Source organism: Gnatocerus cornutus, chromosome 5 (assembly GCF_029298725.1).
Source record: "Gnatocerus cornutus isolate USDA-ARS CGAHR chromosome 5, icGnaCorn1.1, whole genome shotgun sequence".
Lineage (NCBI taxonomy): Eukaryota > Metazoa > Arthropoda > Insecta > Coleoptera > Tenebrionidae > Gnatocerus > Gnatocerus cornutus.
The window spans coordinates 4,155,169-4,180,801 of record NC_142237.1 but is presented as its reverse complement, the minus strand read 5'-3'; the positions used below and the strand labels follow the sequence as shown (position 1 = coordinate 4,180,801).

Genomic DNA, 25,633 nt, shown 5'->3' with positions numbered 1-25,633 from the left:
AGTGTAGGTAAACTCAGATATAGGGGAAGGTAGGACAAATTGGATTTACAGATAAATGACATCGGTTAGACCTTCTTTTTTTCTTTACATTATTGTTATGTATTGGTTGATTCACAGTTAAAGTCCAATTTGAATTTTGCTAGGGGAGGACTGCATTCTCCAAAATATAAAAAACGGTACGAATTAACAATTTTTCCATTTTAAATTATAAATTAAGAAAAATTGAACATGAGACCAATTTAATAAATAGCGGGGGAAAGTAAGACATTTACGATAAATTAAAAAAATAGGTATGGAAAGGTGGGTAAATAAAAATAGAAAATTTAAAATTAATGACGTGGAAACAAAAATTCGAATTTTTTTTTTATTTTACTTCAAAGCAAATAGTAGGAAAAAGTAGGGCAATTTCGGTAAATTGAAAAATTAGGTATGGAAAGGTGGATAAAAGTGAAAACTCTAAAATTAAAGACATGCAGGAATATAATTTAAAAGCGTTTTTCCTTTTATTTTAAAACAATAGTAGGGGAAGGTGGACAAAAATGAAAACTCCAAAATTAAAGACATGTAGGAATAAAAATTCAAAACTTTTTTCTTTGCCTTTGAAACAATAGTCAGGGAAAGTCGGGCATTTTTGGCAAATTTAAATGTTAGGTATGGAAAGGTGGGTAAAAATTTAAACTCCAAAAGACATGTGGAAATAGACAATCAAAACTTTTTTTCTTTGACTTTAAAACAGTTGCAAAGGAGGGTTGATCATTTTCCACAAATTGAAAAATTTGGTATGGGAATGTGGGTAAAATTGGAAAATCCAAAATTAAAGACATGTTGGAATAAAAATTTAGAATCTTAGTTTCTTTAAAATAAAAACTTACAAACAAGCAAAAGTAAGTAATCTTTGAGCGATATAGGGAAAGGTAGGTCCTAATGGATTTTGAACAAATAAATAATAAACTAAATATTAATTGGTAATTTTTACTACGACAACAGGCAAATAAGGAGTAAATAATCAATTTTAGAATATGTAGGGGAAGGTGGAGAAAAATTTCTTTCAATAAGTTACAAAGCTGAGACTTTAATTTTTTAATTTTATAACTTCATACCATGCAAATAAAAACTAAATAAAAATTTTATTTGAATTTTAATAGGGGAAGGTGGGGCAGGTTGAATTCTAAAGAAAACAAAAAGAATTACAATTTTTTTTTCATTTTTAAATGAAACCACGTGAAAATAAAATTTTTACATCTCTATTCCCCCGACTGTCTTAATTAACAGGTAGACTGATCATGCGCTTATTATCCCGACTGCCTTAATTAACAGTAAGACTAATCATGCGCTTATTATCCCGACTGTCTTAATTAACAGTAAGACTGATGATGCACTTATTATCCCGACTGTCTTAATTAACAGTAAGACTGATCATGGGCTTATTATCCCGACTGTCTTAATTAACAGTAAAACTAATCATGCACTTATTATCCCGACTGTCTTAATTAACAAATAGACAAATCATGCGCTTATTATCCCGACTGTCTTAATTAACAGTAAAACTAATCATGCACTTATTGTCCCGACTGTCTTAATTAACAGTAAGAATAATCATGCGCTTATTATCTCGACTGTCTTAATTAACAAATAGACGGATCATGCGCTTATTATCCCGACTGTCTTAATTAACAATAAGACTGATCATACACTTATTATCCCGACTGTCTTAATTAACAGTAAGACTGATCATGCGCTTATTATCCCGACTGTCTTAATTAACAAATAGACGGATTATGCGCTTATTATCCCGACTGTCTTAATTAACAAATGGATGAATCATGTTTTCCCCCCGAATGTCTTAATTCACAAATACACAAATCATGCGCTTATTCCCCCGACTGTCTTAATTAAGAAATAGACGAACCAAGCGATATTAAAAAAAAAAAGAAAAAAAAGAAGATAAGTATACTTAAAAAACAAGCGAGTGCTATTAATCAAGACGGGCTAGTTTACACCTTATAATTTTTGAAATTTTTAAATACAGGGTGAAAAGTCGATGTCTTACTTTTCATCCGCCGCAACTGTACAAAGGAAATTTATTGGATCAATTCTTGGTGTTGTTGACAAATTATCAAAATTACAATTTATTCCCCAAACACCAAATTTGACAAAAAATGCTGACGCGCGTTTCGATAGCAATGCTATCATCATCAGAGCGATGATTAAACTGTTAGACGCGCGTCAGCATTTTTTGTCAAATTTGGTGTTTGGAGAATAAATTGTAATTTTGATAACTAATAAAGTAGTCTTTATTTACTCGTTTGAGGCAGATAAAGTACTCTATTATTCTCTAGAAGCCATAAAGAAAATTTTATGCCACATTTCCGTGACAACAACGAAGGCATGGCTTTCTAAATACTAAAAATTTGTCACAGCTGTCACTTCTGTCAATTCTTTTAATGCCTTAATTGCAACCAACAGAGGCTTTGAATAAAATCTAGTACATTCCAACTTCCATAACTCGAAGTTTGAAGGGAATCCACAATTGGTTCGAGTTAAAGAAATTTTGAGTTAAAGAAAAACTAAACAAAAAATTAAGATTTTATTGAAGTACATAATCCGTTATTAAATTTTAAGGCATATGTTTGTTCTTACAACTTTTTTCATAAAATTGTTTTTTAAAGAATTATAAATGTACTCAGTAGCACAGACTTTCATTGTAAAAAAAAGAGTTCAATATTTCAAGCGCATTTTTCACTTATAAATGTGAATATTCAAAATCTACATCGTTTTGAGTTGTAATTTTTGTGCTAAATTAGCCTACAAATTAGGTTACATTTTACTAGTTAAAACTTTTCATACAAATTTATACTTGAAACGTGCCAAATAAAATAGTGCTACATTGCAAAATTTTATCAAAAAATACAAACATTTTTCATTATGAAGACTGTTTGGTGAATTCAGAGAAACAGGTTTAAAAAAAAAAATGAAAATAAATATTTATACAATAGAACCTAAAAAATATATGTTCAAGAACATCTCTGAATTCGGAACTGATGGAACAAAGCGATTCAAATCGCACTGATTGTCATGATTTTTCTACATTTTAAGTTTTACAGACATAACACTGAATCTAGGATCCAAATTTGGGTTTATAATGAAAAATCTAACAGGATTAAACAAGCTAAGTATATAAATTGTCTAGTTACAACTATAACACAAGAATTTATTCAAAAATACAAGGTGTTTATAAATGTTTCTAGCATCAGTAGGGGCTTTGGAATTCCTGTCATGCGCTATTTTGCCGCTTTGTTTTCATAGTGAATATAACTATGTTAACAATTATTTCAAATGTCACTTACGTCTACGACTTTTCATTTACAGTTTTGTGTCAAAATTTTAGATTTTTCAGGTTTCAAACCACAACTTGAACAGTTTGTTTTCAAAACTAAGTTAGTTCAATGATTGAGGTTAACTACAAATGTCAGTTGAAAAATCTAAACTCACATTTGTAAAGAGCGGCAACTTTATTTGACATTTCATAGCCACCCTTGATGCTAGAAACATTTATAAACACCTTGTACAAATTTGCGCCTTTCCATTGACACTGCAGCTTGTTGTAAATGAAGGAAGTTAGCAGGTTTTGTTTTTTAAATTGCTGCCTAAGTTTTAAGAAAAAAATAAAAGAAATTGTAATTTTCATGCTACGTCAATGATTACTAATGTCCACTATGCTTAGGTTCTACATTATTACGGTACCTCAGAAGCATAAAGGTTCATCTGCAATTTTTGTGAAAAATGAGTTAAATAATGTTTTTTATTACTCTTTAAATAATCCTCATTAGATGAAAAACAAACGATTTTAGGTGTATATTAATTAATTAATTTTTTTTAAGATCCTGTAATTTCTTTATTTTTTATGCGATTTTAAAAACATTTGTGGAGATTATCACTATCGGCTGCCTTATTAAGAGTGTCGATTTAGAAAAATTTAGACCGAAAAAGAGAATTTTTAGAAATTTTGATTTCGAGGAACAAAGAAAAATTTTTGTTTTTTGGCCAAAAAAAATGTGTTTAAAAATTTTTAGCGACCTGTAAGTTCTTCATTTTTAATGCCACTATAACCAAATTTGCGGAGTTTATAAGTCTTGACTGTCTTATTAAGAATACGGATTTAGAAAAATTTAGACCAAAAAGGAGAATATTTAAAAAACATTATTTAGACAACTGTGAAAATGTCAATATTTTCAACATTGTAATTTCGTTATTTTTAGTGCGACAGGAACGAAATTTATACATGTTGTTTCTTTTGTTTGTTTTAGTAAACACTAATTTGGAAAAATTTAGATCAAAAAGTCGAATTTTTAGAAATTTTTGTTTTAAGACCAAAAAAATGCCACCAATTTTTTTTAAACTCCTGTAATTTCTTTATTTTTTATGCGATTTTAAAGACATTTGTGGAGATTATCACTCTCGACTGCTTTATTAAGTGTTTATTTATTAAGAGATTTAGAAAAATTTAGACCGTAAAAGAGAATTTTTAGAAATTTTGATTTCGAGCAAAGACAAATTTTTGTTTTTTGACCAAAAAAAATGTGTTTAAAAATTTTTAACGACCAGTAAGTTCATCATTTTTAATGCCACTATAACCAAATTTATGGAGTTTATAAGTCTTGACTGTCTTATTAAGAGAACCGATTTAGAAAAATTTAGACCAAAAAGGAGAATATTTAGAAATTTTTATTTGGACAACTCTGAAAATATCCTTTTTTTTCAACACTGTAGTTTCGTTATATTTAGTGCGACAGGAACGAAATTTATGCATGTTGTTTCTTTTGTTTTTTAGTAATATCACAAATTTAAAATTTAGATCAAAAAGTCGAATTTTTAGAAATTTTTGTTTTAAGACCAAAAAAATGCCACCAATTTTTTTTAAGATCCTGTAATTTCTTTATTTTTTATGTGATTTTAACGAAATTTGTGGAGATTATGACTTTTGACTGTCTTATTTACAGTGCCGATTTACAAAAATTTAGAGCGAAAAGGAGAATTTGTAGAGATTTTTATTTCCAGCAGCTAAAAAAATTTACAAAAAAAACTTGAACACGCTTTAATTTCGACATTTTTGATGTCACAAGAACGAAATTTGTGGGAGTTTTTTAAACTTATGCTACCGATTAACGAACAAAATGCACTTTTATGTTATTGGAATTTGTACCTTGACCTTAAAATTAATAAAAATCACCTATGTATTTCCGTAAAGCCGTGAAATTATTTTATTTATTTTCACTTCTATTTCAAAATCACTCTGTATATGCCAAAATTTAATGATGAATGGTTGCTCTTTATATCAAATTAAAGTAAAACAATCAACAATAAATAATGAATCGATACAGGAGAATCTACGTCTCTCAATTCAGTGCTTCTGAAAACTGAAGAAGCGAGACTTGTAGGTGACCAAAACGAAGAGATCTTGCAGATTTGAACGGACGACAAAACATTGAAGATGCAAAAGAAGTAGAAGAAGTTCTTGGCAATTTCATCATCAGACTTAAGTCCCCAGGTACTTTTTTAACATGCATTTTTCCTAGATGTGACCAAAACGAATGAGATTCTTCATAACAAAAGGGCAGGCCCGAGCCGAAACCTTCTTGAGCCCGTGTGCGAACCAAATGTGCCGCCCCCAAAATCAACCAAAATTTTAAAACAAAAAAGCAATAATAATGTAATTATAATTAACCAAAATTCTTTGTTCAGTTAGTCAGCAATTTTTATCGGGTCAACGATTTTCGTGTTTCGCCTTTAACATTTTTTGTTTTGAAATTTTGGTGTCGTATTGCTGTATCTAGGTGTCTATTTTCCATTCCATAAAATTTTGAAATTTTCCAGAAATTTCGTATATTATGGGCCAGTTTACATTGAGATTCACTTAACTGCATATTTAATTTGATGATTGGCCACAGTTGATTAGCAAGAAAACAATCAAGTCCTTTTAACACCAAAATTAATAATTATTAAATTTTAAAGGTTCAGGAGGCAGTTTCATAATCATTCATTTAAAATGTAAAGTGAATTTTTGCTATAGAAACAGATTGTTGTAACAACACTTTAATAAAGGACCTTTAGTTTAAGTCGCCTTTTAATTATAAACGATTTTCTTTATTTTGTAAATTATATCTTTACACTTCTTAATATTTATTATCTTATTAACTACAGGTGTCCGGAAAGTCGCACACCACCGTGAGAGCATATAATATTCTTTATTTCCAAAAGACATCATGTCTATAGAGGAACAGTACAAAATAGTTATGAAAAAAAAATTAATGTAAATTTAAAGCATAATTATGCTCAAATCATCGGACAATGCCATAAATCACCAAAAAATGTTTAAAAAAAAATCCATGTCTTCAATTTTTTGGTATCTGATGGATTGAAGAGTAAAAGTTGAATTCCAAAATTAACAATTTTTGTGCAATAATTTCGCGTTCAAATGAGTTTGTTACGTAAAGAACATTTTGTGTATAGGCAAAATTACAAAAAAACGAAAAAAATTCGTAAAATAACAATATTTTTGAATGACTTTGAAGACACACTAGAAATTTAAATTATTGAGGGAACAGTTAAGCAATGTTGTCATTTTTCTCATTTTATTTTGATCCTACTCCGAAAACTTTAACTCTTTTTGGTACTCTCGGGAACCACCCAATTACCCCTTTTCACGGTGGTGCGCCACTTTCCGGACACCTGGATATCTAGGCACTAACTTAAAAAACATGCCAGCGGAACTAACTCGATATTCAAAGGATATTATCAGCAATTCCATATGTCATGGGTGTGACAAAATGACAACATTTTTTTAATTTATTTACGACTAAGAGCTTTTTCAAGCAGAAGTACACGCTATCAGGTAGGTTAAAGTGCTGCAAATTATCTAAATAAAATTTGTTAAGTTACGATTGCAGATCATAGAGCAGCAAATTAATTTGTGGTGTCACGGGTGTGACGCGTTTTAATAACATTTTTCTATATTTATGCGAATCACAAAAGTCAGATTCCTTCTCCTTTAGTACACAAATATATATATAGGCGCACATTTTAAGCCTCTTTGCAATTAGAATAACCAATTCAATTGTGCACTGTATTTTTTAGAAAACTGTAACGGGTGTGACATACATTTCTAACGGGCGTGACAAAGTAAAACTTGTTAAATAAACGTTGCTAAAAAATGAAAATAATGTAACAGAAAGACTAATTTTATTAATGCTTGCAAGATTTTGAACAAAGTGTAAAGAAATTTTCATTACATTTTTTTTTGTGTAAAAGGGGCCTTACCATTTTAATTACATTTAGTAATCTACTCAATCAAAGACTACCAATCTTACTTTACGATGTCAGGATTAAATGTGTCAGCTGAGCGCCTTGCCAGGACTTGTCAGAATTTGATGTCAAAGAGGCCAGCCAGGACGATGCACTTTTACAGGGAATTATTCCTGTTGAATAAAACGACTGTGAGCAATCTACCCTCGAAATAACGGACATTAGTGAATATGTGATAATTGGGCTTAAACAATTTTGACATGAAGTCACTCATTAACTTTAACTTTAAGAGACAACTGTTAACTTTAATCATTGAAAGTCATTGACTATTCAATTTGTTCGTTCGATTGAGCTCTGCCCAGGTTGGACCGCACAGTGGGCAACTTGCATGCTTCTGATTGAACGAAAATCATAGCGCTTAAACGGCTTAAGATATTTAGTTGAAATTTTTAGGATGTACATAATTTAACCAGCTTTATTTTATTATGTAAAAAAAATAATTTTTTTTTGAGAATCAACAAATATAAAGAAAAAGCCAATTAATATGTTAAAATAAACGCAATTCTCAGATATTTTTTAATTTGTGACTAAAATATTCTTTAAAAACAATATAAAGATATACAGGGTGTTTGGTAAGTAAAGCACCAAAACTGTAACAGCAATGTTATGAAGGTATCTGTCAACGTGTGCTGAACAATTTCTCAACGGTCATGAGATTAGAATAAATCATTCCTTGTAGCGGCGTTTATATCTTGGTTTAGGTCGGAACAAAGGACAATTTTATCGATTTTGTATACGATTTATTTTTCGAATTATTATTCAGTTTTCAAGTACATTTGTGCCGACACTGACTAATCATGTCATATGTGACAGTTGTTTGGCACTCTCGTTTTTGTCAAAACCAAACCACTCTGTTTTCAGTCTTTAAATTATTTTTCGAGTCCTGATTGGTCAACTTTACAACCTTATAACTTGTACAAGAAAAGGAAAAGAAAGAAACTTTTCACTCAGACCTCTTTCTGTATGCTCCCTGATTCTCCAGGTAAGAGTTAGTGCTTTACTTGCCAAACACCCTGTATATATAAAATTTAATATGCACAGTAGGCAGGAAATATTAAAATAAAAAAATAACAAGTAATATTATGAATGGTGTTCATCTTCGTCATCGTCATCATTTTCATCATCGTTATTATTTTCGTCATCGTCATTGTCATCGTCGTCATTGTCGTCATCGTCGTTATCCTCGTTATCGTCGCCATTGTCATTATCGTCAGTTTCGTCATCAGTATCCTCTTCTTTTTTTTCTTCGCTGGTGTTCTCTATTAAATCTAAAACACTTGGATCCGTAATTTTTCATACAGGGGCACTTTTTCCTTTAAAATCACTAATATAATTTATGGTGGTCAACTGCAGGTAGTAAGAACTTGTCTCCAAATATTTACTTACAGCAAAAACAAATTGTACTTACTTACACTTATTTACATTAGAAATAAATATATTTAAGTGCACCAGTGGTATTTGTGGTAAAAAAGGGTGTATATATAAAAAGAAAAAATCTTTAATATCGGAAGATAACAAGTACCCGCTTAGACACTGGCAATGCGCGCCTCCGAGCGCACAGCATATCAGCACATCGAGCCAGTTTTCTTCGATTTTCAGGAAGACGGGCAAGTATGTGCACCCAAATTTAATTACTTTGTATACTAGAAACCCTAAGGAACATTTTGGTATAAATATCTTGATGTAGACTCGTGTAGATCAAAACGTAAATTTGACTTAAAATTTAAAAATACCTAAAAAAAAGTGCATTCTTAAAATATTTTTTACGGCTTTTGTATCCAATATTTTATAAATATTTTTTTATGAAATGAAAGCTCAGATCATAAGCTTTCCAACGATGTATCGAATTTAACGGCCTATAATTTTTAAACGGCTTTGTGAATAATTCTAAAATTAAGACAATACCTGGTGCCCATTTAGAACTTGCACTTGTGTTAATTGTAGCTCGATATAAAAATGTCGATTTTTTGATTTTCGTTCAACCAGAAGCATGCACGGTACGGCGCTGTGCAATGGTGTGAGGAGATCACGCTGCACACCGGCCCACGTACTATCGTAGCAACTAGTAGTACTTGACACGTGCAATGGTACAATGTGTTGATGACAGATGCTGGAAGTGGCAGACTGCTGACACCGGTCCTTCTCTTGTCCTGCTGCTGATGACCACCACATTTCCATTCGCTAACACACATTATACCCGGCCCAAGCTACTAATCTCAAAGTTACGTCATCGAGATGTGCAATGACCACCAAAATACATAGATAATGATGGCATCCCAAATAACAAACTCCTTGTCCAAAGACTCCCGCATATTAAGCACACAGACGGAGTCTACTAACAGCTAGTTCTCAAATGGAATAGTCCGAAACGTGCAATGATTACGAGGAGGTCATACTACACAACCCTATCACGCTGTGCAACCCTTTCGTTACTATCCACCCTCAAATGGAGCAGTCCGAAACGTGCAGTGATTACGAGGAGGTCGTACTACACAACCCTATCACGCTGCGTAATCCTTTCGCTACTGTCCAACGTCAAATGGGGAGTGCAATGGGTCTTCCGCCCAGTTCCATTGACCACAACAAAACAATACAATCGTCACACCACATGTGACACAAAACAGTCTTGGGGGCGTGCAATGATTATAAATCTCCCAAGAACTGCCCCAGCTGCCGTCACGATTCATGGAAAGACGGCAGTCTAATAATTTAGCTTCACATGTCAAGGCTCAATCTCAATTTGTAATTATTAATTCGATATCTGCATTAATTACTCAAATTTGGCCAATCACTTTTACCAAAACACTTTGACAACTCTTAAAACATTTAGTCCAATTGTGATTACAATTCTAATTAGCATCATTTAAATTAGAACGGACTCACCGATTAGTTGTCTTCAATTAAAAACAGCTAAATCCACAATTATCACCAATTTGACACTCAAAAATACACATAACAACGAGGAAGACTTGCTCAATGATTTGACTTACTACTCAGTGAGGTTCAACTCACCTTAATCAATTAAAGTCGCACAATCACAATTATTTTAACTTTACTCAACGCTGGTTGAATTCAGACTAATGAATTCTTCCCTAAAACTTACATGTTCCCAACCCTTCACTAGATTTTTATGGGTCCCAGACGCATAAATTTCGCTGATTAGGCACGGACTCCGGCCACTTGAGGCTGTATGTTTATATTTTTGTGAGAACCTGCTCGGTCTCACCATCTTAAAGTAAACAACGTTCGAAAAAGGGATTATTTTAATTTTTAATTACTAGGGGTTACTACCCCAAATCTACATTTAAAAACTTAATGCTACAAAAGTAAGTTATATTTTACACAGGCGAAGGCGCCCACAGCCCCCAGTTTCGGTTTCACAAATTGGTCGAGTGTACTTATATCCGCTAGACATACCTACATCCACCCTAAACTAACTTCTTTATTTACACAAAATATGAGATATTGTTGGATATTTGGTATTGATTGCTTGAATATTTTTACTTAGTTGATTCAGATATTTTGACTTTGAATTCACCAGTATACAAAATATTTATATTATTAATAGATTTTTTGCTTTCAAGAATAAATCCTCAGCAGAATTGTTGATTACCTTTCTGTGAACGATACGTTTATTTGTGACTCCCATACCATCCAGAGTTTCTTTAACATATGAGCATTTTAATTTTATTAGGAGTTGTTAAAACCAACTGTGTGTACATGTTTAAGCCTTAAATCATCAAATTTGGAAAGTTCGATCTAACAATTGTCACACCCGTGACATTTATTTTCAGTATATCTCTAATATCTCTTTTAACTTTAATTAGTGCAAAAACTGCATTATCAATTTGTTACTTTGTATACAAATTATCAATTTTTAACCCCACAGATTTCAACCAGTTTTGCCAACTTTTGTTAAAATATTGTCACGGGTGTGACAAATTTTCTTAACAAAGTTTTAATTCAAAAACAAATTATGAAATTACTTTTTCATGTATTCAGTATCTGATGTGTTAAGTAAATAGTTCAAACTGATTTGTCTACTAATTTTAAATTCTTGGAATTTATATTTTGAGTGAAAAAAAAAATAAGTGAAGTTAAGCGAAAAATTTAGCGCATAGGGCATTCCAATTCGCACGAGTTTGGCAAGAACTTTCAAGCCCTATAGCCCTCAGAAGTAATGTTGAGCACACTTATCTACCCCAAGCACACGACATCGCCATCAACAAACCCTTGTTTACTTTGGCGTTGTCACTAAAAAAACAAAATCGCTAACACGAATTTTTTGACACTTCGCATTTAAAATAACTATTTGCTCTTAGAAATTCGTAATGACGAAGAATACTTCGAATATTTGGCACACCTTCTCCTGACCTACATCATCGTTTTTTGCAGGATTACTTTTCCAGAATTGGAAAAATGCACTTTCCTCAAAAACCCCGAAGCTGAGTCCACCATGACGTCACTACTTATCTAAGAATTTGAAACGCAATAGTAGTTCTATTTCTGCAGCAATGCAAAATTGGGATCGTAAGACGAAGGAGGGGCGTCCCAAATTTTATCCTGACCACTGAACGAATTCTGTCAGTTATTCGAAACCTGTTGAGTGTCCGAGAAAAAAAAACAGCAAAGACTTTAATGCCACTGTTGGCTAGGATTTATTGTTAATTTCTAATAATAGTTTTTGTCCGCTTCCAATTTATTTTCGAGTGCGTGCCTAGTAAACCGTGTTGGTGGTTGGTTGGTGGGTGTTCTTAAGAAAATCCATGGGCAGAACGCATGAAGTTGTAGTTGTCTTGCGAAGGAATTCTCCCACTGAACAATGGGGGTTCAGCTTGGTCGGAGGCTCGGACGTCAAGGCGCCTTTAATTGTCACTAAGGTGAATATGCAATGTCACACACGAGACACTAATCTATTTTCTGTTGCTTTGTTAGTAAGCTTCGATTTGAGCTAGAATTGAGTTAAATATATAGAAACGATATTTTAAAGTTGACGCTTCCGCAATTGTGAAATATTCTTTCAGCAACTAACACATTAAACTTTACTGACGACCACTTGTTTCAGTCCATTATCCACCTGACTGTGTTTTCAGAACTAAAAATAGGTGCCTGATATTTCGACAGAGCAACGCTTACCCTTTATAATAATAAATAATAAAAATAAATTCAATTGAATTGTGTAGAACCATGAAGAAAAATCAGAGTAAGAAAATATGAATTCTCCAGAATTAATAAAATGTCTATAAATAATATTTAGTTACAGTATGTGTGTGCACATGACCTAAATGTAAATGATTCAAGCATGTGTAAGGAAAGTATTTACAGACAATACTATGTAGCCAAACTGTGCTTTAAGGCCATTAATAGTATATTACGTAACGTGTAGGGTAAGAAGCGTATTACACACGAGCGAAAAATTGTAAGCGCGAGCCGAGTGCGATAATTCGCGAGTGTACGTAAGTCGCCTTACCCTCGAGTTGCGTACTATACTTTTTCTACGATTGCGGTGGAAAATTACAACTAAACTTAAAAAAAATGCTTTTATTTATTATTTGTGTTATAATAATTATTGATGGTTGTTGTAACATTTTTGCAATTAGTGAGGGCAACTGGTGCCGCACATTTCGAAGTTGATCCATTAAATTGAGAATAAGCCACATTTGGTGTGTCACTGTTATTCTCAATGCTGTTACACAGAATATCTGACGTATTTCTTTTAGCTGCCATCGAGTTATCCACATAACCTTCAGCCACGGCTTGGCTTTTCCATCCGCCATGGCGTTTCAACGCCATTAAATCACCTCCTCCATCAACCAAAATTGTCGCCGAAGAACGCCTAAAGCAATGGCCTGTGTATTGCTCTGGATACTCCAAATTTAAAAATTTGGCAATGATTTTTGGTTGATCACCTAACTTGTTAATGCCAACCACTTGACGAGTGCATTGCCCTTTCTGATAGTTTAAAAAGTACTGAGAACTCTCAGCATTTGCGGGTCGGAGGCTCATATACCTCTTACAAATATCATAGAAATATCCAGAAACAATAAAAGATCTTTCTGTTTAATTTTTACTGTCAGGGATTTTGATGTTAAGTTCGTTTCCCATGTCTTTCACATGATGTACTTGCATGTCTTTTAATTCCTTTTTGCGACATGCACCGGAAACAGAAACAATCAGTGCAACCTACAAATAGATAACTATAATAAAATGTCGCGTTTAGATGCATGAATTACCTTTGAAAACAAATACTTTTTGTCTGGAGCTTCCTTAATAAAACGTTTAATTTGTTCAGAAGTAAACGTTGACGATTTTTTTGCTTTATAATTTCAAATATTTGGTAATGTCAACATTTTCCTTGATGTTGAGAGTATAGAATATGTCGCCCATAATGACGAAGGTTTCAATGTTTTACCTAAAGTTTCAAAATAGGCAAGAATAACGTTTTCAGAAAATGAGGTTATGTTTTTCTTTCTTCTCCAATTTTTCATAATTATATTCATACTTTTCCTTCGACTTTGGCGGCAGCAAATTACTAATTACCATGTTGGCTTGGGCCGTAATTTCAGGGGCCGTAAATTCGTCTTCGGCGTCAGACATTGTATTAAATTGCGCCACGAACTGCGCAACACGAGCAATGGTTGACACTTGCAAATTATCACCCCACTAGATCTAATGCCAATCCACAAACCAAACACAAACAAATTCACTAAAAATTGGATTTTTAAATCGATAATTCAGCTGATTTAAAGCGATTTTACTTTTAAATATCTCTTCCGAACACTTTAATGAACTGACCAAACTGAATTACCAACTAAAATTTTGGTTACGTAGTCGATTTAAATTTTCGGTTTTTCTGCGGTCGCCATTAATTTAGAATACACGTGTAGTCTAAATAGACTATTACTTAACTGCTGTCAAATACGTAATGAGTAATTTATATTAGAAGGAGTAGAAAAAATCATTTAAATAATTGGTTCACAACAGTTCATAATTTTTTTTCACGCATAAACAAGTCGTTTTTTAGTTATAATACTTTGTACATTGATTTGTCCACTAAAAGGGCCGCTTTTACAAAACAGGTATAAATTGAGAAAAGCATTATTCCTTAGATAAACCCTGGAAATGGGTTAAGTGGTAAATGCTAAGGTCTAAAGAATAGGAATTAAGCCAATGTTTTTGTATTTCTCAATTGAAAATGCATTTAAAAACATAATGTGGAGTAGATTTCTCAATTAAGTTCTTAATTAAGTAAGTACATGATTCGTGTTTGCACGTGCAAAAGGCAATTTGGCAAATTCAGAGGCATGTTATATTTTAATTACACCATTCTGAATGTTGAAAAATAAGCAGGTAATTGGAGTATCTAATATCAATATAGAAATAATGGAACCAAATCAAAAGTGATTTATTTCCCACGACGATTAAGAAATCGCTACTTTTCACTAGATTGATGTATGAAATTTATCTACATCATACTAGTGCGATTCCCGAGCTTATTGTTCATTGCTTAAAATAAAATACGTGTGATATGAATAGCTTTTTCAAGATTGACTAGAATTTGGCAGTCTTTAACAGCTTCATATCAATTTTCAACTGATAGTTTAGGTTTTTCTTTTTAGAAAGTCAGGTACGGTCAGGTCAGGTCAGGTCAGACTCGTAGAAACCTGGCAAGCTTTTTGACAGTGTCACGCAATTTAAATGATTGTTTGGATTTTTTTGGCAATATTAGATTCGTAGAAACCCTTTCAATACTTGTGCAATTATTTTACTGGTTTGAAATGCATATAATAGTTTTGATGTTTCAATTATGTAGTTTTACATTTTACCACAAATTAATTGTTTTTCCGTTATGGGTTGATTAAAAAAAATAGAAATTTCTGCATTCAGTTGTATTACTGACTAGCAGATGGTGTCATAGTCAAATTATCCCACTGGAATTTCTTGGTATATTGCCAATCTTTCGTAAATTACGCATACAATATTTGCACTTGATCTTTGTCAAACACCTTTATATTACCTGTCTTCTTTGAGTTATTAGTTTCAAACCCCATGCAGCTAAATTTCTTATTTCAGCGTTATCTTTTCACTTTATTTGTTCAAGATCCGGCAACACTAATTTTCCTTAATTTTAAAGATAAAAATTTGCAAATTTTGATACGCTTATGGTTGATTAAGCTCTAGAATCTGACGCAATTTTTTTTATTTTATCACCATTAGTTTGGCGTCGCGACGCCTAAGAGAAGGAATGTAACGATTTTTTAGTTTTTGTGGAAACATTCGCCAATTCAAATTCTTTTCAACATAACTGTGATAAAAATATGTCAGTTTTTATTTTAAATCGTATGCAAATTGTGTTTAAAATTTGAGAAAAACACGCTGTTTTCAAAACCATGACGGAACAGTTGCTGACTACGTTTACACCAGATTTTTACTTCATTCATTCGTATGAATTCATTAAACCGACAATTTCAAGAATATATGACATTTATGGCACTAGATGTTGACAGTTTGGTATGTAAATATGGTTTCTAATTTTGACGTTCAGAAATGGAAACTAACTTGACAAAAAAGCACTTTTTAAACACAATTTGCATAAAAATCAAAATAAAAAAAGAGTACAGGCAAGATGACTTAAAAATCAATAGTTTAGTATGCAGAACCATAGTAATATATGTTTGTGTTTTAATAGGGCAATAATTCTATTCACTAAAACTAAACATGGCTTCATCTAAATGCGAGTTTTATTCGTCGGATGTTATAAATTTAAATAATTTATTTATATTAAATAAATTAAATTTGCTTAAAAAATGTGCTTAATTTGCTAATAAGACCATTACCCCATTTGATTTGAATGAGTTAATAGTTATTTATGTACCAAGTCAGTACATTAAACTTTCAACATTCGCGGGTTCAATATTTGCGAATTCAACATTCGCAACCCCCCTAATATTGTAAATAAAATCCTAGAACGAAAATGTTTCTAACAACTAACAAAAATTCCAAATTTCACTTCCTTATGGTTTTTATCACGTTGACGTATTTGTCAATATCTCAACTGAGGAGTTATTTTTCAAAACTCAATAAATCCATTTCATAAATTTTGACAAGCGTTTAGAAAAAACGATAATTTGTTCAATTTTCTTCAAATTTACTTCAACTACTTTGGCTTAAGAAGGTAATAAAATGTTTAAGCAAGGGGTTTTTCACTGAATAAAATATACAAATTGTTAGATTTACCTAAAATAATCTCAAAATCACATCAAACCCACTGTCAATTTAGTGTACAATCCCAAAATTTGGGAATATGTTGAACTTTCGCATTAGGTTCAGTTAATATGCCGAGTAGGCTGTGGTTAAGGGCTTTGTACTTCATTTGGGTTCACGGTTTACCCTTTGTCTTGTTGGTATGTAGTAAAAAGTACTTTTTCACGTTTCACTTCTCTTTCCTCAACTCTGCATTTTAAATTCAATACAATATACAGGGTCCGGCAACACTTGTGTCCACCCCCAAAATCGTCTTTAAATTTAAAGTTACAATTTTGAAAATTTGCATACGCTCATAGTTGACAAAGCTCTAGAAGCTTACGCAAAAATTTGTTTTTTTTCACGGTTTGGTTGGCGTCGCGACACCTAAGAAGTAGAATTTTTAGCGATTTTTGAGTTTTTGCGGAAATATTCGCGAATTCAAATTTTTTTCGACATAACTGTAACACAAATATTTGAGTTTTTATTTTGAATCTAATGCAAATTGTGTATAAAATTTGCGAAAAAAACGCTGTTTTATCAAGTTGTTTTCAAAATTCTGACGGCGCAGCGGGAAACTACGTTTACACCAAAATTTCACAAGTCACTTCATTCACTCTTATAAAGGTTAATTTTGATTATCACGGGCATGTTGTACTTTATGGACACCAGAAATCGTTAATTAACTTCGACAAAGAGACAATTTCACCAATTAAGACTTTTGTTACAATCTAAAGAGAACCAAAGGATAGATGTCATTTGTGACACAAGATGTTGACAGATGGGTGTAAACGTAGTTCCCAATTTTGACGTAATGAAATTGGAAACTAACTTGATAAAACAGCATTTTTTTCTCAAATTTTGAAGACAATTTGCATTGAATCTAAAATAACAGCTGAGATATTTTTAACACATTTATAATGAAAAAAAAATAAATTAGAGGTTGATATCACAAACCCTCACAATTAACTAAAAATTACATTTTTAAGGCGCCGCGACGCCAAAACTATTAGTGATAAAAAACAAATTTTTGCGTCAGCTTCTAGAGCTTTGTCAACTGTAAGCGTATGCAAATTTTCAAAATTCTATCTTTAAAATTAAAGACGATTTTGGGGGTGGACACAAGTGTTGCCGGACCCTGTATATCCTGCGATAAAAAAACTCATCTTCAGTTGGCTTTGAAATTTCAAGTCATGTCTTTGATTGAAGAGACAGTGTTTTGTTTCTGTCAAGTAATTTAATGTTGTTAAACTTCAAGGTTACTAAAATTAACAGGTTTGCTACAAAGTTTTCAGCCAATAGAAGCAGGCCTCTTGAACTGGCGCGAATACGTCATCGGAAAGCTCTTTTTAATTCCGATTCAATTTTTTCATTGCTATTATTATTTAAAACTCTGATGCTTCTACAAGAACTTTGTTAAACAACATTGGCGACCAACAATGTTTTTACACCCCAAAACAATTGACAGAACTTTCTTGTGACGTCATTTATGGTCACACGTCCCTAGCAACCAAAAGGGGGTGGAGTTTCAGCCTTAGTAACGAGCAAACCTGCTTAATTTAGGAACCTTGGTTAAACTTGAAATTTTGTGAAAATTTTAATAAAAGATTTTCATAATATTTGAATCACATTGCGAAAAGTTCTCGTATGAAAAATTAATTCTAACACGCTTTTTTTTTGCATTTTAATGCAGTTTTCATCTAATAACCTTAAAATTGTCAGCTGTCAAAGCGGCAATTATGGACATGCGGTCGAATTCCAAAGGTTACTGAGAACAAGTCTTTTTTTGATCTCTCGATATACAGGGTGATTTTGAAATAGAGGCGGAATCCATTACAGCTTATTGTAAATGAAGCAAGTTGGCAGGTTTCGTTTTTTAAATAATTGTCTCAGCTTTAAAAAAAAATAAAAGAAGTTGATTTCAATTTTAATGCTACGCCAATGATTACTAAGGTTACTAAAATAACAATGCACATTATTAACGAAAAAAATGCTCTTTGTTGTTGTTAAGGTTATTTTGTACCTATCAGTGGTAAGGTCGGGATTTTGGAACTTTTTCTTTTACCTTAAAATTAATAAAAATCACCGAAAATGCCTTCTACGTATTGACCGTGATTTTTTTTCCGCTTCTATTTCAAAATCACCCTGTATAAGTATGTTTTTTGGGTTTACATTTTCACTGATTTCGCATATTTTATTGTTTTGTTTAATGTAAATACGTACTGAGTCAAGGACGAAAAATTGGCAAATGTAAGGAACGGTCAGTCCTATTTGTGGACTTTTTACAATTAATTTTCATCGCCAAGTTGTTTTAACACCAAGCATTGTTTTTATTCTTATTTCATTTTTCACATACCCCATAAGATTTATGCGTTCTACGATCGTCAAATTTTATTTTTGACCTTAGATGACAGACGATTAATGGTAAATTAATTTTTTTCTAAATTAGAAATACGAGAACAATTACAATTAGGTTACTACAACTGAGTTGTGGTAAATTCGTCCATGAGTGATTAAAATTCAAATTACCTCAAAAGTGCAGTATACGATTTTTTCCAATTTCGCTGAAACTTAAAATGAAAAATCGATTGTTAATAATGGTTATTGTAACTAAGAAACTTCATTTTCCTTTCTAGTGAATGGAATTTTATGTTAGATCACTAGTGAGGAAAATTTAAGTTTCTTAGATACAGGGTGATTTTTAAAAAACGGCAGGCGTTGTAGAATTTTTATTTATGAACCGATTTCAAAAATTAAAAAAACAAATGATTTTCAATTTACTATAAACTGATGATTTTTGAATGAATTTTTCTAAATGTCTTGGTATCTTTAGGGCGATATTCGACTTTCTTATTTTAAATTGACACCCATATTTTTTTTTCATAATTTAGAAGATATTAATTTTCTTGATTCAGAAATGTGTAATATGTTCTACTTTTACAAAAAATATTAAAAAAAAAAATCAAAAATGAAAAAATTTAGGCAATAAAAGTTAATAAAATCTAGGTGCGTGGTGTCAAATAACACAATATCGTTATTGTAATGTCAAAAAGCAGCAAATAACAGATATAACAAGTTTTCTTTCAACAAGATGGGGCTACACCTTACAATGCACAATGCATTTCTCGTAGATGTCAATGGGCCCGTTTAGCATATTTCAAATTAATAGAAAAAACTGTATGTTTCGATAGCAAATGGTGATCTAAAGACCTCCTGAAATTTTGAAAATCATTCATCAATTAGATCCGGAGTTATACGGCTGGGAATTTTGAAAGTTCTATGTCGTGTGACGTCACACCACGGTTAATTCAGCGCGGGCAGTGGGCAATTCGCATGGTTCTGGGTGAAAGAAAATCATAGCACCTAAACGGCTTAAGATAATTGGTTGAAATTTTTAGAGTTAATGTTTTTTAACTTGCTTTATTTAATTATGCAAAAAAAAATTATCTTGAAGTATAAGAACAAAAATAAATAAAAATACAAATACAATTTTTGAAGTTTCTCAATTTGTTATCAAAAATTTTCAAAAAAACATTAAAAAATAGGTAATTTGTATACGGAATGGTTCAACGTGATTTTCTCAAAAACAACAAGCGATCGGAATTTGAAATTTTGGGTATAAAAATAAGCCTACGAAACTAATCGAGTGAGAGTATGTATTCATATTTTAGGGATACACGCACAGTAGGGCGGCGGTGGAGCGGAAAAATCTTTTTCCGAAAGTGACATTTTTGATAAGATGTTCTATGTATTTAACACTATGAGTTATAAAATTGCGGTATAATAAATAATAATTTTTGGATTTTCTATGTCTAAAATTGAGAAACTGTAAATCTGTCACTCAATTTTGTCACTCAGGAATTTGTTTTTAAAATTATTTACCAAAATCTATTTTTTATTTTATATATTAGTATCCAATACATGTATACTTTGATTTATAAAATATTTTTACTTATTTCCCCAAAAATCCTCATTCTTTCATGATCGTCGTACTTTTTTTGACCTACAAAGAAGCTCCGGTTTCCTTCGTTTTTGGACTAATCAATTCCTGTTCTAAATAATACTGTGTACAAATCGTCGAATTTAGGATGAACATTATGGGAAAAACAGTGTCAAAGGAGCAAAGTTTGGAACCTGCAAGTCCATTTCCTCAACTTTCATAAATTCGGCAGCGTGCTGATAATGACATTATCAGTTATCACTTTTTATACAAGCCCGTCTGATCAAATACCGGTATGAAGCCGTTCAAAACGGTGCTAAAAATGTTGGATGCCCGATATTTACGAGCTACAAGAAAATTATATTGCCGAAAAAAAAGTGCTATTTTTGTAATGCACTATCACAGATACTTGGGCAAGTTTGAAACAAAAATGATAGGAGTATTTATGTAATGTATGTATTTATTTACGACTTCACCTGTGCGGTTAAGAATGACTAAAGTTTTTTCAATTGTGTTGTATATCTTCATTTGAAACAAAATCACTTTGCCGCATAACTCGTTAACAAGTTATTCTTGTTTTTTCATTTTGAAGAAGACTGATAAATTGTGTAGCAGGTGCTATTACCGATGTGTTTCTAGTTACATTGGGAAACTACATATCTTTTGTATGGCATTTTTTAAATTCACATTATAATGTAAAATACGCTAGGCTCTCGGATATTTAAAACAACAGTAATTTGGAATCAGTAATGCTGAAATGTCTCAAATCTGACATCAGTATGGAGTGCGCCGAGTACCGTTGTGTGACGTCACGGCTAGCCACGCCCCGTTTCCCAAATCTACACTTTTGGGATTTTTTTTAAGGGTGAAAGAATTGCTGAAAAAATTTAATTTTTTGGGAATCGGTTACTTACGCAAAATAGTTTCAAATTATGAAATAAAAAAAAACGCTGAACGGGCCCATTGTGCAATGAAAAAAACGGGATAACAGTATTTTAATTAAATTAGGTAGTTGTTTTTTCTGATTTGTAATTATTATTGTCTTTTGTTATTAATAATTTCAAAAAAGATTGCCAATCCAATAACGGCATTCTTTTATTTGACACAATGCAATAGATTTTATTAACTTTTATTGCTTATTTTTTTTTTTCAATTTCGATAATTTTTTTAAAAATATTTTTGGTAGAAGTAGAACATATTGCACATTTCTGAATCAAGAAAATTAATATCTTCCAAATTATGAAAAAAAAATGAGTTCCAATTTAAAATAAGAAAGTTGAGTATCGCCCAAAAGATACTAAGACATTTAGAAAAATTTTAAAATCATTAGTTTATAGTAAATTAAAAACCATTTAATTTGTTTTTTAAATTGTTGAAATCGGTTCATAAATAAAAATTCTACAACGCCTGCCGTTTTAAAAAAATCACCCTGAATATATTGTTATTATTATTATTATATCTTATCTTAACATATAAACATCAATTTTGTACTTATCAAACTTTTTTTTTCTAATTTTGCAATGGTTCTTCCTTTTTAACTACAGTTAAATATCTAGGCATTCTTAATTAATTACTGCCATTATTTGCTATAAATAATAATTAAAAGTACGCCTATGATTGAAAGTGAAAATCACGCCAGACAATCTTAAATTTCGTTGACGCCTATCGACAATTCATTAAATTTGACTTTGCCCAATTGCTTTTTCATAGGGAATGGAAATATTTATGATTGAAACTTATTTTTGGAACGGGTTTGGTAATTTTCTGTTTGATTACACCGTTTTTCCAAAGCATTAAAACGTATTGTAATGCAGTTTCGGGCAACTGGAATTATAAATCAAGCGACAAGAAAATATCAAGAAGAATTCCAGAAAACATAGAAATGTGGAAAAACACACCCTCAATATCGAGTCACCATTAATGTGCAAGGCTGTTTATGTTAAAATAATAATGATTACGCAAATGCTGCAAAAAAATTAATTAATAAAGATTTTATACATATTTCAAATCGTACATATTTTACACATTTGTATAGTTTGTACGGTCAGAGATTGAATGACAGAAAAGTCACTAAATCTACGCGATAAAAAGTGTACCATACGCGCGAAATTTAAAATAACAAAATAACCCCAGTTACTGACAACCCTGTCAACCCATTTCGCGTAGGAATTTAGTGTTTTTAGTGTATTTTGTAGCATAATTTGCTACCAACCTATATGTCAACTGTCGAAATCTCCCAATCTCTCACCGGATATTCTATAGATATAAAGTCCGTTTTTTTATTAAAAACCACCAACACCGCAATCTTTCCCTGTATTACAACCGGCAACGTTGCCTAGGGAGATTTTTGGTGAGAAAATAGTTGTCAAATTTTTAACATTTCTGAAAATTAGGCAGAGTTTCCGTTAAAAACGTTTCTTTTGCAGCCTGTTGGATTGCAAATCAATGGATTTAATAGTGAAAAGACTTGGCACAGCCTAAAAGGCCGTTATGTGTAATCAAATTGTCAATTAGGCAGCTAACCTATTTGATTTTATCACCAAAATGTCATCATCGACGATGTTGCCGGTTGTAAAGTGGTGGGAGAGTGGGTGTTGGTGGTTTTTTAATAAAAAAACGGACTTTACAAGTGTTTATAAATGTTTCTATCATCAAGGGTAGCTACGAAATGTCAAAGAAATTAGCCGCTCATTACAAATGTGGAGTTAGATTTTTCAACTGACATTTGCAGTTAACTTCAATCGTAGACCAAAGTTAATTTTGACAAATAAACTGTTCTAGTTATGGTTTGAAACCTGAAAATCAAAGACTTGGACACAAAATCGTAACTGAAACGTCATTGAAGTGAGTGACATTTTAAGTGTAGTTAAACATAGTTGTATTCACTATGAGAACAAAGCGGCAAAATATTGCCTGTCAGGAATTCCAGAACCACCCTTGATCCTAGAAACATTTATAAACACTTGTCAGCTTCTTCCAAGATAACTTTAATGTTGGTATCTCTGTTTGATGTCAAAATATGCCAAGTTTCCCAATGAGGTGGGGGCTTTTGCAATGAGTAAAGTCGAACAGTTTTACTGGTCTGCATTTAGCAAATGACACTGAGTTGAACAGTCACTTGAACGCTCTCCAAGAAGATAGCAAGGTCACAAAAGTTCTTAAATAAATAATTAAAAGAATTGAAGCTCAAACGAAAGCGTTTTTTGCACTGTAAATTTCAAACACATTTTTCGCAGATTATCTAAGCTTGCCAGCATTGCACCCGTTAAACAGATGAATCAAACAGTTAAATTAATATTGTTTTGTTTTATAACGTACTCGTAACTGTATTTTTTTTATTTTTTAGGTGGGATTTGGCTCACCATGCAACGGGCTCCTTCAACGTGGTGATATCATCACGAAAGTGGGAAACTACGACGCTCGCGACATTCGACACCAAGACGCCCAGATTTTATTTAAAAATGCTGGCACTAACATTCGAGTAGTTGTCCAAAGGTGAGTTCAAAACTCACCGTTTTCTCCAATTCTTTATTTCGTTTTCAAACAAACGGTTTAGTGCGATTTAGCGAGTGCGGTCAAAAAAGAGACGAAAATTGTCTCAGCCATGCTGTTCTTACCAAGGAGGTATGTCGTATGATAAGTTCATTGGAAATGTCAATAATGACAGTGACAATAGTTCGAATTTGTATCCTGTTTTTACTCTTAAATTTACTGCGATTAACAAAAACCCTTTAATTTGTGTTTTAGGGCCGTGAATAATGTGAGGTTAGAAGTTATGTCTAATGCAATGATCTAATAATTTACTACTATAATGCATTCACGATCTTTTTAGACCAGAGTAGGCCATGTTTTTTTTCTTTTTGTCGGCTACAATGACTGACAGAGGTAGTTTTTTTACTGTCACATCTGACATGTGTCTTTCATGCATGCAAGTTTGCCACTTTTCTGATACTAGAAAAATCGTGTATTTCCTTTTAATCGTGTAAGTAACAGTTTAAAGGCATTAGCTTCAAAATATTGCAATAAAAATGTGCTATTTGCAGTTTCGAAAAGATCGGCTTGAAATGATCTGAGGTGTTACAAATATATTCTTTGTAAGGTACGAAGTCCCGTAGACGTTTGTTTTCAAAATATTTTTAGGTGCGGCGTGCAACCGTTTCCAAAGTTCTGGACACCAAAGATGAACACTTTTGGCTGATAAGCGGCAACAATTAGAATTTTATGCCGAGAAAACAACACTTTTCAAAATTATTAAGTCTATGGGTTACAAGCACAGAGAAGTGAACGATCACAAGACTTTATGTAAACAAAAACAATTCAAATTCTAAATTGTTGCACTTTTTAGTTAACGAAATTCGCCAAAGTTTGCTTTTAGTGTGAGATTCCATAACATAAAATCCTGGGTCAAATGCTAATTCGATCAAATAAACTTTTTTAAGGTTTTATGACTAGAATCAAGACCTGGCAGAAGTGCTTCTTGAGAATGGTAAACTTTTTGCCATCGGAATATACCAGCAGTAATGTCTTCCATTATGATTAATATTGCATTTGTTGAAAAATAATTTCAAAATTTTAGATAAAAATTCATTAAATTATCAAGTTCTGAATGTTCGATTCAAATTGGCAACAGAGGAAAGGTTTCAGACACAATTCATAACCAAAAAAAGGTGACAACTTCAATCGACAGAACCAATGTCAATCATTTTCAGGAAACTTTAGCTCACCAAGGTCGACTACCAACCAAGTTATAGTAACCTCAGTTGACATATACCTAGTAAATTTTATGGCCACATTATGAGAGGGCCGGGCAGTACTAATCCTTGCGATTGGGGACCATAAATGAGCACGAAATGAGTCCGGGCCTATTCAACCATGGGTCAACCCTCTACCTAGAAGTTTGTCGGCTGCAGTTTACAACACCCAGTTTTTTTTCTATGGGTGGTTTGACTTAAGCCATAAAATGTTTACTAGGTATATGTCAACTGAGGTTACTATACTAGATTTCCATGGCTTGCCGCGGTCTAAAAAGATCGTGAATGCATTATAGATGCACCCTAAGCCCGTGTTGCTAGCGTGGAAGCGTCCTCA

General features: G+C 32.2%; 1 protein-coding gene across 2 annotated transcripts in view; it reads left to right on the top strand.

Annotated features, from left to right (window-relative positions):
- Window positions 1–11,949: 11,949 nt before the first annotated feature.
- The window catches only part of Zasp66 (PDZ_signaling and DUF4749 domain-containing protein Zasp66), a 47,858-nt gene continuing 34,174 nt past the window's right edge, over window positions 11,950–25,633 (top strand). The window contains exons 1-2 of one of the 2 annotated variants that reach the window (XM_088037218.1): window positions 11,950–12,242; window positions 23,892–24,040. In XM_088037218.1, coding sequence (XP_087893344.1) covers window positions 12,129–12,242; window positions 23,892–24,040 — 263 coding nt within the window. In that variant the 5' untranslated portion in view covers window positions 11,950–12,128. The remainder of the gene's footprint in view (window positions 12,243–23,891; window positions 24,041–25,633) is intronic. The other variant, XM_088037217.1, reaches the window with a different exon arrangement.